Source organism: Olea europaea, chromosome 11 (genome assembly GCF_002742605.1).
Source record: "Olea europaea var. sylvestris chromosome 11, O_europaea_v1, whole genome shotgun sequence".
Taxonomy (NCBI): Eukaryota; Viridiplantae; Streptophyta; class Magnoliopsida; order Lamiales; family Oleaceae; genus Olea; species Olea europaea.
The window spans coordinates 1,802,352-1,816,522 of NC_036247.1; the positions used below are offsets into that span (position 1 = coordinate 1,802,352).

Below are 14,171 nucleotides of genomic sequence, written 5' to 3' on the forward strand. Positions count from 1 at the left end.
GATGTTTAGAAAATTTAGCCCCCATTCGGTAGTCCCAAAAAATCAATTTTTTTAACCTTTATTTCACTATTTCAATCGTTATTCTTGATTTCTTCACTCACAGATCAGACTCACTCTTCTTTCTTACAATCAAAAATTTAATTCTCACAAGCCCTTAATCAAAATAAAAAACGATAAGTATCTTGTCAAAAATTTCCCTTATAAATACGGCACAATGAAATCTCAAGTCTCCAGTCAGTTCACTATCTCTCAATACATCTCTCTGTAAAAGTCTAGAGAGAGAAAGAGCAGCTAAATCATCATTCACACACTTCTCTGTTAGAAAGAAAGAGACAAAGAAAATGACTAATGAATGACAACAAAGTAAAGCAGCAAAAGTGGAGAAAAAAGAAAAAGGTTAGAAAAAGCAATAAAGCAGTTGGTTTTCAGTTGGTTAATCAATGGAATGATGGAAAACACAATCCAATCCAATCCCAAGGGGTAATTTCGTCATTTTGTAGTTTCATCCATGCGCTCCGGCGGTGGTGCCGCCGCTTCTGATGTGTTTGTCGGAATAACTCTCGCCGCCGGTTTATTGTGCGGTACTAGGTGAAAAAACCCTAGGAGGTACAGTGAAGTGAATTATTTATTTGAGAAATAGTTGGAAAAAATAACAAGTTTTGTAGATGAAATCTCTAAAACGAAGTCAAACTTCGTCGAAATCTACCTCGCCTTCCTCGTCATCTTCAAATACATCGTCGTCTTCACCATCTTCTTCCTGGATTTATTTGAGATCGGTTTTATTTGTAGTAGCTTCATCCTCACCAGCTTCGTGTTCTTCTTCTTCAACCCATCGGTGAGTCTCGTTACCTTTAATCAAATAGTTTGGTAACTGTTTCTAGTTCAGATCTTGATCTTATACATCTTGTTAATTACTCCGCGAGCTCAATCTATTACCTAGTGCAGCTCAGATTTAGTAAATTCGGTTAATATGTTTAAGATTTTGTTTTTGTGGAGTGATTTCAATTTGACTTGGAAGCTGAGCCATAAACTAGTACTCAATTATATTGCCAGTCAAATATTGTTTGAGGACTTTGTTGGATTCATTTGTCTTGTTGTGGCATTTGATGATGTTATTGTAGATTTTTTTTTGTTTTTGTTCCACTAAATATTTCAAATGTTCATATCAAGAACATACAATTGGTCAAATATCATGAAAGGAAAGTTTCACTTAGTTTGTCTTTGTCCTGTTGGTTCGGAATTAGAAGGAACGGCTGTTCAATTTGGAACGTACAGAGCAGTGTATCTGCTAGATGATTTAATTCTGAGTTTTAAATTTGTAAAATGGAAGACATCTACTTTGAAATTAGAAGTTGACCTCCTCTTCCCAAAACTTGAGCTTTTTCAGATTTTTACACACTTGACAGGAACAAGGAAATGGTTAAAATTTTTATTCTACGTCAGGACATACAGTTAGAACGATGGAAGACTTAAATACGGAGAGAAAAATCCAGTGATAGCTTTTTATGCTGACCTTGCCTCTTTATGAAAGCAAGATTGTTCCCGATTATAATATCTTTTTATGTCTTAACATTTTTATTCCTGTGTCTGCGTTGCTTTATATATTAAGCTAGTGATTGTTAGTCTTTTATATGGCTACAAGGACATCCTTGATTTTGGCAAATCCTCCTCATCATGCTTCTTCTTGTGTTCTAGGTTAATGTTTTGAGGTCCTTGTGACATTTTTATAGTCAAATGTCATATGGTACTAATTCATTTTCGTTATCTTTTGTTTGTGAAAAATATTCTGTAAAGAATTGTAGCTATTTCTATTAGAAGGTTGTAGATTTATAGCCTTCCATATAAGCTTATAACATGAAATACTTCTATTCTAAATGTTTTGATTGTCAACTTACATTCTTTTGTTGACATTGCTTTCTCATTCATCAAATGAAAAATTAGCATTATTTCCATTTCCAGAGGTCATCTTAAATCGCCATGGTCGCGCAGAAAAAGAAAACACATACTATCATCTCGTCATTGGAGAAATTTGTTTACATCAGATGGAAAACTTCGTGATGGTGGAGTGAAATTTCTGAAGAAAGTTCGCAGTGGGGTGAGTTGCCCATTTTTTTGGTTCTCAAGTTTTCACTGTTTCGAAGGGAAAAAAAATTGAAAGCTTTTGTTGTGCTTTATTTGCCTATAAATGAGATAATATACTTGGCAATCATTTTTGAATATGATTTTCATGACTGCTAAATGTAGGGTGTTGATCCTAGCATCAAGGCAGAGGTTTGGCCATTTCTTCTTGGAGTGTAAGTTGATTCTCTTTTTGGAAGTGATAGCAGCCTGTCATTGGTGAGATTAATGATGTAAACCTGATCTTTTGGAAATGTCCTTAACTAGCTAATTTTCCTTCTGTCTTGGACGTAAAGGTTAATTTGGTTCAATAATGGTCATCATTTCAAAATGTCAGTATTAATGTAGTTTTAAATCTCTTAACTTTGACCCATGTTTCGTTCATGACATCTTATTTTAGTGGTTGTAAGTGAAAGGTAAAGTATGGAGGCCTTAACGTCTTTTACACATTAGAATCTGAAGAGAAATGGAAAGAAGGATTGGGAAAAAGCATCTCTACTTCATGTTCCTGCAATTTTTTAAATCAATCTACCCTTGTCTTACTGTTTCTATGGTGCATCTAAAGAAAATTTAGTTGGCAAAATCTCTTTCTGCTTTGATTCTGACTATATATCGTTCTGCAGCTATGATTTATCCAGTTCCAAAGAAGAAAGAGATATTATCAAAACTCGGAAAATGTTAGTCAACTCTTACTTTTTCCATTATATTAATTTATAAATCTTTATTTTTCATGTGGCTGATTAGTTGATATTGATGTTTTAAGTATATTTTGTATTCACTTCCGTTTGACATTCAATTGTTGGATGCAGAAAGGAATATGAGAAACTACGAAGAAAGTGTCTCCGGCTTCTCAAACATAATAATGATTTCTTTAAGTTAAACGAAACTGGTGAGGCAAGCAATGGTGACAGTGGAGGTCTCGTTGAAGGCATCGGTTCCCCCAACTCTGACGATGTTGTGAGCGCCAGAGAATCCCTTTCCAGTGAGGAAAGGTTTCCTTATGATGAGGACTCAGATCGTCCTACTAACACAATGATGGATGGATGTGCTGGTTCTAAACGAGTGACAGATTCAAATGTCATCGCATTCTCGGATTCATCGTACTCAGACTCCTCCGAAGATCCCGATGCAAGTCAAACTTTCAACTTCACAGAAAATGGGTCGGAGAATGATCGTGATATTCTCTCTATGGAGGATTCTTCTCCCTCAAAGATGGAAGTCCAGTCAGAACCCCGTAGTGCGGAAGATTTTGCCACCTGGCAGCGAATCATCCGCCTTGATGCTGTCCGTGCTAGTGGAGAATGGATAGCATACTCCCCAGTTCAGGCTACTGTGTCAGAAGGCAAAGCACACCATTCTGCTGAGGTTGTTGGATTGAAGGATTATGATCACCTTGAGCCCTGTAGGATCTTTCATGCTGCCCGTTTAGTTGCCATTCTTGAAGCCTATGCACTTTATGACCCCGAAATTGGCTATTGTCAGGGAATGAGCGATCTACTCTCCCCCATAATTACTGTTATGACAGAGGATCATGAAGCTTTCTGGTGTTTCGTAGGTTTCATGAAGAAGGCTCGTCATAATTTCAGGCTTGATGAAGAAGGAATCAGAAGGCAACTGAACATTGTTTCTAAAATTATCAAGTTTAAGGATTCACATCTTTTCAGACACTTGGAAAAACTCCAGGCAGAGGATTGCTTTTTCGTGTACAGAATGGTGGTGGTACTCTTCAGACGGGAACTGACTTTTGAACAAACTCTGTGTCTTTGGGAGATCATGTGGGCCGATCAGGCTGCAATTCGAGCTGGAATTGGTAAGTCAGCATGGAGCAGGATAAGGCAGCGAGCCCCACCAACAGATGATCTCTTGCTTTACGCAATTGCAGCCTCTGTATTGCAGAGGAGGAAACAAATCATCGAAAAGTATAATAGCATGGACGATATTTTGAGGGAGTGCAATGCAATGGCTGGGCATCTTGATGTATGGAAGCTTCTGGACGATGCACACAACTTGGTGGTAACCCTCCATGACAAGATCGAGACTCCTTTATGATGTGCGCATGTTCACTTTGCTAATTTATTTACTCTGATTATCCCAGCTTTAACGTGTCAAAAAAGTGTCCGGTAAGTCTCTTGGACTCAAATTTGAGACACGTTGAGGAAAAAAACTTGTTGCAGGCCGTTTTACTTGGTCGAGTTTTATAAAGGGGAATTCTAAGTTATCTAAAACATCTTTGTTCTGAATACTTGATTTTTTGAGATGAATCCAGTGGATGGTGAACTAAAATTGTTGATACTGATATATGAATTGACTAATACCATATCTGTATGTTAGGAGGATTTTGTCTAGGTTGTTTTGTCCTAATTGTCGTTTAAATAATGAAACAGACATAGTTTCTTCTTAAAGAAATGGGTGCTTGAATTGGTAAATCCTTCTATAGGTTTTGAATGCATTTGGATTGATGGATTCGGATTGTTGATTGAATTGAAGTTTGACGAGTTTCAAGCCCAATGATCATTGTTAAATCACTTTCAAATCTGAAATGGTTTTAGTTTCAACTATAAAATCCTTTAGGAAAGAGGAAGAATTGATATATAGCTATTAGGGGTTGGCTTTTTTACCTGAAAACATTGAAATAGACCTGGACTAAATTGAATTAATCTGTGCAGTTTGGTTCTAGTTGAAATCAGTTGGGTTCTTCATCTTANAAAACATTGAAATAGACCTGGACTAAATTGAATTAATCTGTGCAGTTTGGTTCTAGTTGAAATCAGTTGGGTTCTTCATCTTAAAGCCTGTTTGGGTGTGATTTTGAGAATTGATTTTTTGACCGTTAGAGGAAAAATGGGATCCACCTGTGAGAGAAGAAGTCAAGTATGACAGCTGGGATAGTGAAATAACGGTCAAAAAATTGCTCCCAAACAAGCTATTAGAATTGACATCCGTGTGATTTTTTTTTTGGTTCCGGTTCCTTTTTTTTTATCTAAAGTTGATGGTTTCAATATCACAATTTTCAAGATATCTCGATTGCACCACTGATGCCACCTCTAATAGCTGGTGCTCCATAATTGGGTGAAATGGCCCAATCAGGCTAACATGATACCAATCTATTGTTGATGGTGTTTTTAGGAAGGACTTTGTTCTCGAATATAATCAATTAATCCCCAAATCGAGGAGCTTAAGAGAGAATAAAGTAAGGTGAGGGAAAGGGGACACCACCAAGTAGAAAAACCTCTTTAGAGATGGGGGCAAATATTACACAAGCTTATTAGTCAGATGGAACAATCTTAGTCTACGAAGCAGAGCATTTTCAAAGCTTAAATTTTTAGATAGAACTCATAAAAATTGTAGCGAAAATTTCTCGACAAATCTTGATTCCGAGCTCAGAAAACAATCAAACGAACACCGGTTTACCTCGGCTCAACCAGAGACTTTCGTTTTTACTTTGGACTGCTCTCTTTCTCTCTAACCCCACAAAGAAGAAGGGTGGTGGTGTTAGTAATTCACAAAGGTCTGGAGAGGAAGAAGAAGATATCACAATGGTTGAATCTCACTCACAACCTCATATGGCTTCCCTCTCTCTCGGCTGCCTCTCTTCTCTCAACTCTCAACTCTCCTCTCCATTGCTACAACACACACACACACCAAAAACGATTGGGAGATAAATACATATATATAGGTTAGTTTAAGTCACCAAATATGGGCCAAGAGATCTCTAAGTGGGCTGCCATATAACCTAAACTAATGGACCAATTTCCAACTCCATATTAATCACTAAATGGTCCAACTAACCAAATAATCATCCAACCCAAATCCAAGCCATCCAAAAGTGTAGTTCGTCTCCGAGTCGAACCAAGTCCATGGTGTCGATAAATAATCCGACAACTGTTTTAAATTATCGCCCGGATTATTGGGTATCAAAAACCTAACAATCTCCACCTTGATGCTCAATAATTTGCAAGCAACCAAAACACACAGTTTATACTTGCACAATTAAGGTAATCCAATAAAATTAGAATCATAGACCTTACCTCGTGTTTCGAATCGAAACACATACGATACTTGCTTCATGTACTCACCAGGGCTAAGGTCAAGAATACCCAAGTAGAAACAAGTATTCACAATGAATAAACAATCATGTGATGAAGATATAGAGGATAACACACATACAGATTTTTTCAAAATCACGTTCACATAGAACCACAGATTAACACCTAGTTAATCAAACCACGGTCAACTACGTGTGCAACACATGCATAAATGACCCTAAGAAAAGATCTCACCACACTTATCATATCCCATTCCGTGTTACTCACACCTCGAGAACACATATCTCCTCTCATCGCCCACCATGCTCACTAAACTAATCACTCAATTCTTGTCTAACTGGCATGTAACAATAGATCCTAAACTCTCGGGAAAATCCTCTATCACCACATCACTTCTCCCAACCTACGTGGATAATGGGACTTTGCCTTACAGAAGTGATAGAAGTGCATCTCTCACACTCTACCTGATCAGGGTCTCTTTCACAGATAAATGATTCTACACATTTGATCACATCTCCACTTAGGATCCAAATGTCATACTCTACATCCCTCGTGCATATCACCAATTCACCTCTAGGCATCTATACTCCACCTTACCAAAAGACATCAAACTCACTGCTAATGCATCTCAAATTTACTATGGCAAGACAACACCTTTCAGTGACCACAAAAGGTTCTCCAATCACCGAAACTCCAAAAAATCCACAAAGAAAATGACGAAGGTGGTACTCACAAAGAAAAATAGAAGAAAGAGTCGGTTACTTCACAACACTCACAAAGGAGACTCACAAAGATAAAAAAGGTAACTCTAACATGACTGCCTCACATAATCTCACAAACCACACAGGCTCACAAAGATAAAGGAGAGAAACAGCTGCCCAACTTTCTTCTCACTACCACACTCTCACACCACTTACAGAGCAAACAGAGTACGCCACAAAACTCAACCCACTATGCATGTAAACATGTTACACAAAGTAATAAATCACTCTAATTCATGCAATTACACACATCAAACAAGTTGAAAGTGTAACATCAATATTGCAACAAAATTAAATGATCACATACATGCAGAAAGGATTACACACAGATGCAATGTAAGAACCAGGTTTATTCTCTCAATAAACCTCGCTAGGATCACTACACGACCTTAAAGTCACATTCGCCTTCTCTCTATCTTCATCTTTTTTTTTATTATCATTCTAGGACAATCTCTTTCAACTATGCCCAAGTTTTACCACAGTTAAAACATATTTTATTTTTCGCACTTGCCTTAGACCTATACATGCCAACTATACCAAATAATAACCACAAGCAAAATATTGACATATAATTCACACAGAATAGTCAAGTAAACTTTCCTAAGGTCATATGCAATTCTATCGGTGTAGAAAAAATTGGTAACAAATTCACATGGAATTTAAGACAATTAATTAACATGTAATTCCTAGGTCTAACAACAGGCAATGGTTACCCCAAACCTAACGTCACCCCACACGATGGCTTCTGACGCGAAAAATAAATAATTAACTTACACATTAATTTTAACTGCAATAATAAAAAGCAAAGAATACGATACTGAGCGGACCACGTCTGAAGGTTCGTAAATATCGAGAGATGCGAATTCACCACTTCAGAACTATCACTATTTATCCTAAAGTCACCAGCAACCACATCAACACGAAAACAGCACCCGACACCCGAACGTCCAAGGGCAAAATCGTCCAACTTTCACCGCATTGCTCAAAACTGAAATCCGACAACACCGCAAGGTCCGCATCGTCACCAGCAACATTCTGTCTGAAGACATCATCGCCAAATTCCTCCAGACGCGCCCTCACGCGCCTCGTCGGCATCCCCACGCGCCGGTGGCGGTGATCTGTCACCCTTTTAGCTTCTCCTCCGCCTGCATAGTCCACCAGTGGTGTCCGTTTCGCCAAACACCTTTTGGTTTCACCAGAAAACACCAAAACAGATCCGGCAGAAATTTGAAAAAAAAAAAAAAAAAACTAGATAGTTTCTGCCTCTAATTTCCAAATCCGTTTTCGATCACTTCCAGCTCGACTTTAGCCCCAAAAATCACAGATTTATTAACAACACAAGCTCTGATACCATTTGTAGCGGAAATCCCTCAATAAATCTTGATTCCGAACTCAAAAAATAATCAAATGAACACCGATTTACCTCGACTCGACCCGAGACTTCCGCTTCCACAAAGGTATGGAGAGGAAAAAGAAGATATCACAATAGTTGAATCTCACTCACAACCTCACATGGCTTCCATCTTTCTCGACTGCCTCTCTTCTCTCAACTCTCCTCTCCATTGTTACAACACACACATACTAAAAACGGTTGGGAGATAAATACATATATATAGGTTAGTTTAGGTCATCAAATATGGGCCAAGAGATCTCTAAGTGGGCTGTCATATAACATAAACTAATGGACTAATTTCCAACTCCATATTAATCACTAAATGATCCAACTAACCAAATAATCATTCAACCCAAACCCGAGCCATCCAAAAGTGTAGTTCGTCTCTGAGTCGAGCCAATTCCATGATGTCGATAAATAATCCAACAACTGTTTTAAATCATCGTCCGGATTATTGGATATCAAAAACCCAACAAAAACAAGTATCTAAGTTGTTTTTCCTTTACTAAAGAAGATGTGAAGTTACGAAATTGAATTGGAACAAAAAATCAAGGTCTTAAATAAGAAATCTAGGTCATCATATATCTCCATGAACTTTTCCTTTGCTAAAGAAGATAGTGAAATTATGATAAGAAACAAAAAAAAAAAAAAAAAAAAAAAAAAAAAAAAAAACTTAAAACACCATTTTTAAAATTAAAAATTTTTAACATTTCTCCTTGGTGTAGCTTCGGACGACGAAGGTCAGCCCTAAAATCAAGAGAGGAACAAAGAACTGCAAAATCCTGATCGTGAAATCCGGACCCTTGTTTGCCTTGGACACGACTTCTTGTGGAGGAACAAAAGCGCGTTTCTTGGGAACTGTCAACATGTCTACCGTCCCAATCAAATATTTGTCCATCATCTCTTTAGCAGAATCACTGTGGCCAATATCTTCAAAGTCGGCCGTTGCATCTTTTCCTGCATCACATCGAATTCACTAGGCAATCTTACATATAAATCTTTGTAAAAATTTGATAACTCCATCAATGTCCATTGGTTAGAGGTGACATAGCAATCTACTATTTGCCAACAGAGCAGCCAATTGACTGCATATCAGTTTTCCGTTGGTCAAACTAGATATAAACAGAATGACCAAATTGAATGAAACGTATAAGTTCACTAACCAATTTACATTCAATATTCAACATCAAAATTTCGCATCTTAACCCAAATCTTTGCTTATGCAAAGTATCCTTAACATAAGTGAAATTGAAAAGGGTAGATTGTTGTAGCATTACCACTTGATGATAGCAAAACTTCATCACCTCCGGGATGATCATCCATGAATGGGGATACATCATATACCTGATGAAACAATTTTGCAGCATTTGATCACCGTGTATTTGAAACGAAGAATTCAAACAGTGTAACTTCCAATGAAACCCGAAAGTAAAGATTTAAAAGAATGCAGACAGTCTATGGTTTCTGTTTGATATATGGGCGTTCCCAAAATTTGCATAATTTTTCACACCCAAATCAAAACCATCACCAATTTCCCAGGCTTTGCCAAAACTAAATCAGGAGAAAAAAATCAACTCTGTAAGAGCATGTTCAGGTGATATTAGAATTTATTATGAGCAAAGGCCAAAGATTCTGAACTGGAAAATAATTTTGAAACAATCATTGAATAAGAAAAGGTCAAATCCAAACTATAACGGAAACAAATTACAAATCTGAAATCAGAAATTCAAAACAATAATCTGACCTTTCCCTCGATTACAAGCCAGCAATCCTTGATACTTCTGTGCTTGGAAACCTCCTCAAATGTGTACAATTTCGCCATTTTTAGCTCACAAGCAATTCGCTGAACACAGATTCCCTCGAATAAGTTCAACACTGTATACAATACTACAGAATGCATATAAAAACATCGTTATATACCGAATTAAATGTATATACCAAACAAAAAATGGAATCGTGAAAAATCAAATTCTTACCTTCAACGGATTCCAAAAATTTTCTCACTTCAATTGCCTTTTTGAGAGCGAGAGAGAGAGAGAGAGAGAGAGAGAATGCAAAGACTGACAGCCTGGAGTATGGATTTTAACCATATTTAAATGTCCTGATCTTTGATTGAATTGACATTTTGGCCATCAAACTTTGACGGAAGTTGCATACTATAAGGAATCAGTCAAAGAGAAGATAAGATAACATTTTCAGGTTAGAAGTTAGAACAACGTTCCCATTTTTTAATTAATGTTGAAAGTAGGGAACGATAAGGACATGTTTGTAATGTAATGTAACCTTAGTTCGGACGGGCATTTGTTCATAAATGTATAACATTTTCATCACATTTTTATCATTAATTTTTTATTAAATAGAAAATCAGGATTTTCATATACAAATTCTATTAGCGCGCTTTAAAATATGGGACCAATACGAACGTTAGGAAAGATAAGGTAAGACTAGTTGAGTTAACCAAATACCAATCGAAAGAACTTGACTTGGAAGGCTAACTTCTTAAAGATAAGCCTATCATGAAAATCAAAATCTTTAATTGACGAGGAGAAGCATCTCAAAGTATATACAAAGTATCAAAACCTGGGAACCAATAAGGGCACATCCTGCGATTTACCTCCCTTAACAGTTGAGGGGCCGGAGGTTCAGATACGAAGATATAGTCTGGCGCAAGTTGGGATATCTCGTTAAAAAAAAAAAAAAATTATCAAAACCCATCACAAGTTGAGATTGAGAGTCGAGTGATGGGTCACCATCCAGAATGATTTGAAGAGCATTTTAAGTCTGCATCGATGAATAGACGCCCCTCATCAAGCAAGAAGGAAGCGTAGCTTCTCACGACAGAGTCGCCATTGTCTATTTACACAATTTTGCATATATTTTCTTTTTTACTTGTTTAAAAAATTAAAGGCAAGTAAATCTTTTGATTTCCTATCGATATTTTAGGTTGAAAACCATAATCAAGTACAAAATTTGTTAATTGATAAAAAGTTGGGAAGAATACAGTTACAAAATAATAATAATAATAATAATAATAATAATAATAATAATAATATATTTCTGAATACAGGGTACCCTCAATAATAAGAAAGTAAAATATTGAACTTGCCAATTTGGACCCATAGATTGGCAGCCCACAGAAAGAAAAAGATTCAAACGAATAGTCCACGGGAGTGTGCGTCCAATTGATGGGCTGTTGAATTCCAATACGGTAGACTCCTTAATTTCTAAAAATCAAATTTGATGTCTATTTCTAAGTCATTTAAACAAATCTTGTATAGCATTATTTTAAAAAAATAAATAAGTGAATTGAGTCAATAAAAAGTGTTTTATTTTAGAATTTTATGCACTACGAGTCAATAAACTATTGTCAACCAAAGTATTGAAAGAATTTCTTAATTGATCTTGCACAATTTAACTAGAATTAAATAAGGCTCGACGGTATACCAAATAGGTCTAGGCAAAAAAATCGAAAAATCGACCAAACCAATCAAACTGAATCGACTCGAATTAGTTTGGGTTGGTTAGACACAGATAATTGGTTTAGTTTGATTTTCTTTTAAACAAAATCATGTTAGGTCAATTCAGTCATAGTTTGAAGTTTTCAAATCGTTGGTTAACTGAACCAACCTAACACACTTACGTGTTCATTGTTTTTTTAATTTAAGAAAGTTTAAAATCAAAATATAAACTCTAATCTCATAACCGGATCTCGATTCCCTCCAATCTATGATGTTGCCGGTAAGTAATAGCATTGGGAATTTTCTTTCACAAGCTTATCATGTTATACTTAATATTTTTTTCCATATTCAGACAGTCAGACTACATAATACATAAAAAAAAAAAAAAAAAAATTAAGTTTTATGTTGATCCGTCTTTATTAACCTGATTTTATTTGTTAATCAATTGTTATCATAATATAAAATTATTTGATTATAAGTGCACCTAAAACTCGGACAATTTTTTTAAAAAAAGATTAATTTGGACTAAAAAGTCCAAACCGATTTGGTTTGGTTCGATTCGATTTGAGAGTTAGAGTTTGTTGGTTTGATTTGAAATTTACCCAAACCAACTAATTTGGTTTTGATTTGAAATTTTCCCAAACTTACTAAAAATACCGCATCCTACGATTACTCTTTTTCCATTTTACATATATGTATTATAGTTTGTAACTGATGAATTCAAAGAAAAACATAGATCGCACTGTCCTTAATTGTTATTCTAAATCAACGATGAATGGTTTGGTCGGATCTTAGTTCCAATGGTTTGATGAGAAGTAAAAACTCATTGCAACAAGTGGAAGCTTATTTCTCTGATATGATATGGGGAACTTGTAAACAGACTTTGATTGGGGAATGTTCTCTTGGTTTACAAGTGAAATATTGGTTCTGTTATGAGTTTCTGTGGCAGGATGTTCACATTTCTTCATTATTTTTCTACAGGTTGGAGCCATGTTTACAAGACGATTGGTGAGTGTTAACCTAATCAATACTGCTATATAGACGGGCTCAAAAACATGGTAAGAAACAGGGTGGACACGTGTCGAAACATGATTGGACAATTTGAAAAAAAAAACAGTTAATCAATTTCTGTTAATTCAATTGTCCTCTGATTCACTATTTTTTAGCCTGTCTGACTGGCTTTATTCTAACCTTATAATCAAATATGTCATGATTCGGAAACAACTTTAGAGAGTACTAGTAATACAAAAACAATCTGAATTCTAGTTTTTGATCAAATAGAATTAAAGGAAATTGACATTTATGAAATTTCCAGATGGTTAAATGGGTAGAAATGAGTGGTGTATATAATCTATTGGGATGGTTACTATGGAAATTTACACCTAACATTATCTGTATCTGTGATAATACGCTTTACTGTTACGATGAATATTTATACGTGTAATATACTCACATTAGCATGATACACACAGAGTCATAAAACTGTGTACTATCGAATCACAGATCCATGAAATATTAAAGAACTTCAATCTTAAAATAGTCTCAAGATACAATATAATAGGGAAAAAAAAAAAGAATAAAGAAAAGAAAGATAGTCATAGTGATCGACAAAAATATGATAAAAATGAGTAGAAACTCAAAAAATAAAAAATAAAAGAACAAAAGAAGAAAGGAAAATCGGTGCAAAAAATGAGGCGCAGTTGACAAAGCAGTGGACAGCTTATATGATGGTTTTTTAAAACAAAGAGGAAGAGAAAATACAGATTTCTTGCAGAGAAAATGATGAGTACAGAAGCTACATAACCAACAGTTTTTTTCAAGTGAAATACAGGAGGTGTTCAACCATACCATTAGTCAACAACTTCTACCAACTACAGCATTATATAGTGACAGAATAATCTATATATCAAGGTCGGTCCTGTGATTGTTAGGGCCCGAGGCGAAGTTTATAAATTAGGCCCCCAAAAATTTTTTTGACCCTTTTAGCCACTGCCTGCTGATTGTGGCGAAAAACAAAGAAGACGAGAAGACGAGCACAAAAGAAAAGGAAGAAGAGAAAAAGCCCAATTCAAAAGACAAAAAAATAAAAAAAAAAATACCGATGTTCTTTTTACATAATTTCACACCTTAAAAAAAAAAAAAAGGACCAAATGAGGCCCCTTCAGTTTTGGGCCTAAGTCATTGGCCTCTGCACAGGACCGGGCTTGCTATAAATTTGCAGACATTATAATCATTAAAAATAAACATTGCATAGGCTGATTTTAATACACAAAAATACTGCAATTGGTGACAGCAAAAGTATCAACCAATGTTAACATTATATCCTCTCTTCGGGATTTCCGATTTAACGTGCATAATCTACCTACTCATGTTAACAAATAAAAAGAAGATATGG

At 35.8% G+C, this 14,171-nt stretch overlaps 2 protein-coding genes across 3 annotated transcripts; one reads left to right on the top strand and one right to left on the bottom strand.

The window, feature by feature from the left end:
* The first annotated feature begins 227 nt into the window (after positions 1 to 227).
* On the top strand, positions 228 to 4,454 carry LOC111402910 (small G protein signaling modulator 1-like). Of its 2 annotated transcripts, none has more exons than XM_023031230.1 (5): positions 228 to 835; positions 1,942 to 2,095; positions 2,245 to 2,294; positions 2,742 to 2,795; positions 2,928 to 4,454. In XM_023031230.1, the coding sequence occupies exons 1-5, from the start codon at positions 666 to 668 to the stop codon at positions 4,165 to 4,167; spliced, it is 1,668 nt and encodes a 555-aa protein (XP_022886998.1). In that variant the 5' UTR covers positions 228 to 665; the 3' UTR covers positions 4,168 to 4,454. The 2 variants fall into 2 exon arrangements, with proteins under 2 accessions (XP_022886998.1, XP_022886999.1); XM_023031231.1 differs by having other exon boundaries at positions 1,960 to 2,095.
* Positions 4,455 to 9,021: 4,567 nt separating this feature from the next.
* On the bottom strand, positions 9,022 to 10,397 carry LOC111404296 (cytochrome b5-like). Its single transcript, XM_023033126.1, has 4 exons — positions 10,295 to 10,397; positions 10,063 to 10,205; positions 9,596 to 9,662; positions 9,022 to 9,275 (listed from the first exon to the last, which is right to left on the bottom strand). Exons 2-4 carry the CDS (start codon positions 10,138 to 10,140, stop codon positions 9,022 to 9,024), a joined length of 399 nt encoding a protein of 132 aa, XP_022888894.1. The 5' UTR covers positions 10,141 to 10,205; positions 10,295 to 10,397.
* Between the last annotated feature and the right edge of the window lie 3,774 nt (positions 10,398 to 14,171).

Excerpts from the sequence above, each read along its gene's own strand:
- LOC111404296 (XM_023033126.1), bottom strand. The coding sequence starts at position 10,140 with ATGGCGAAATTGTACACATTTGAGGAGGTTTCCAAGCACAGAAGTATC. Across the intron at positions 9,663-10,062 it reads GGCTTGTAATCGAGGGAAAG|GTATATGATGTATCCCCATT; the intron begins GTCAGATTATTG and ends TTGTTTCATCAG. Across the intron at positions 9,276-9,595 it reads AGTTTTGCTATCATCAAGTG|GAAAAGATGCAACGGCCGAC; the intron begins GTAATGCTACAA and ends GATGTGATGCAG.
- LOC111402910 (XM_023031230.1), top strand. The coding sequence starts at position 666 with ATGAAATCTCTAAAACGAAGTCAAACTTCGTCGAAATCTACCTCGCCT. Across the intron at positions 2,295-2,741 it reads TGGCCATTTCTTCTTGGAGT|CTATGATTTATCCAGTTCCA; the intron begins GTAAGTTGATTC and ends ATCGTTCTGCAG. Across the intron at positions 2,796-2,927 it reads ATTATCAAAACTCGGAAAAT|AAAGGAATATGAGAAACTAC; the intron begins GTTAGTCAACTC and ends TGTTGGATGCAG.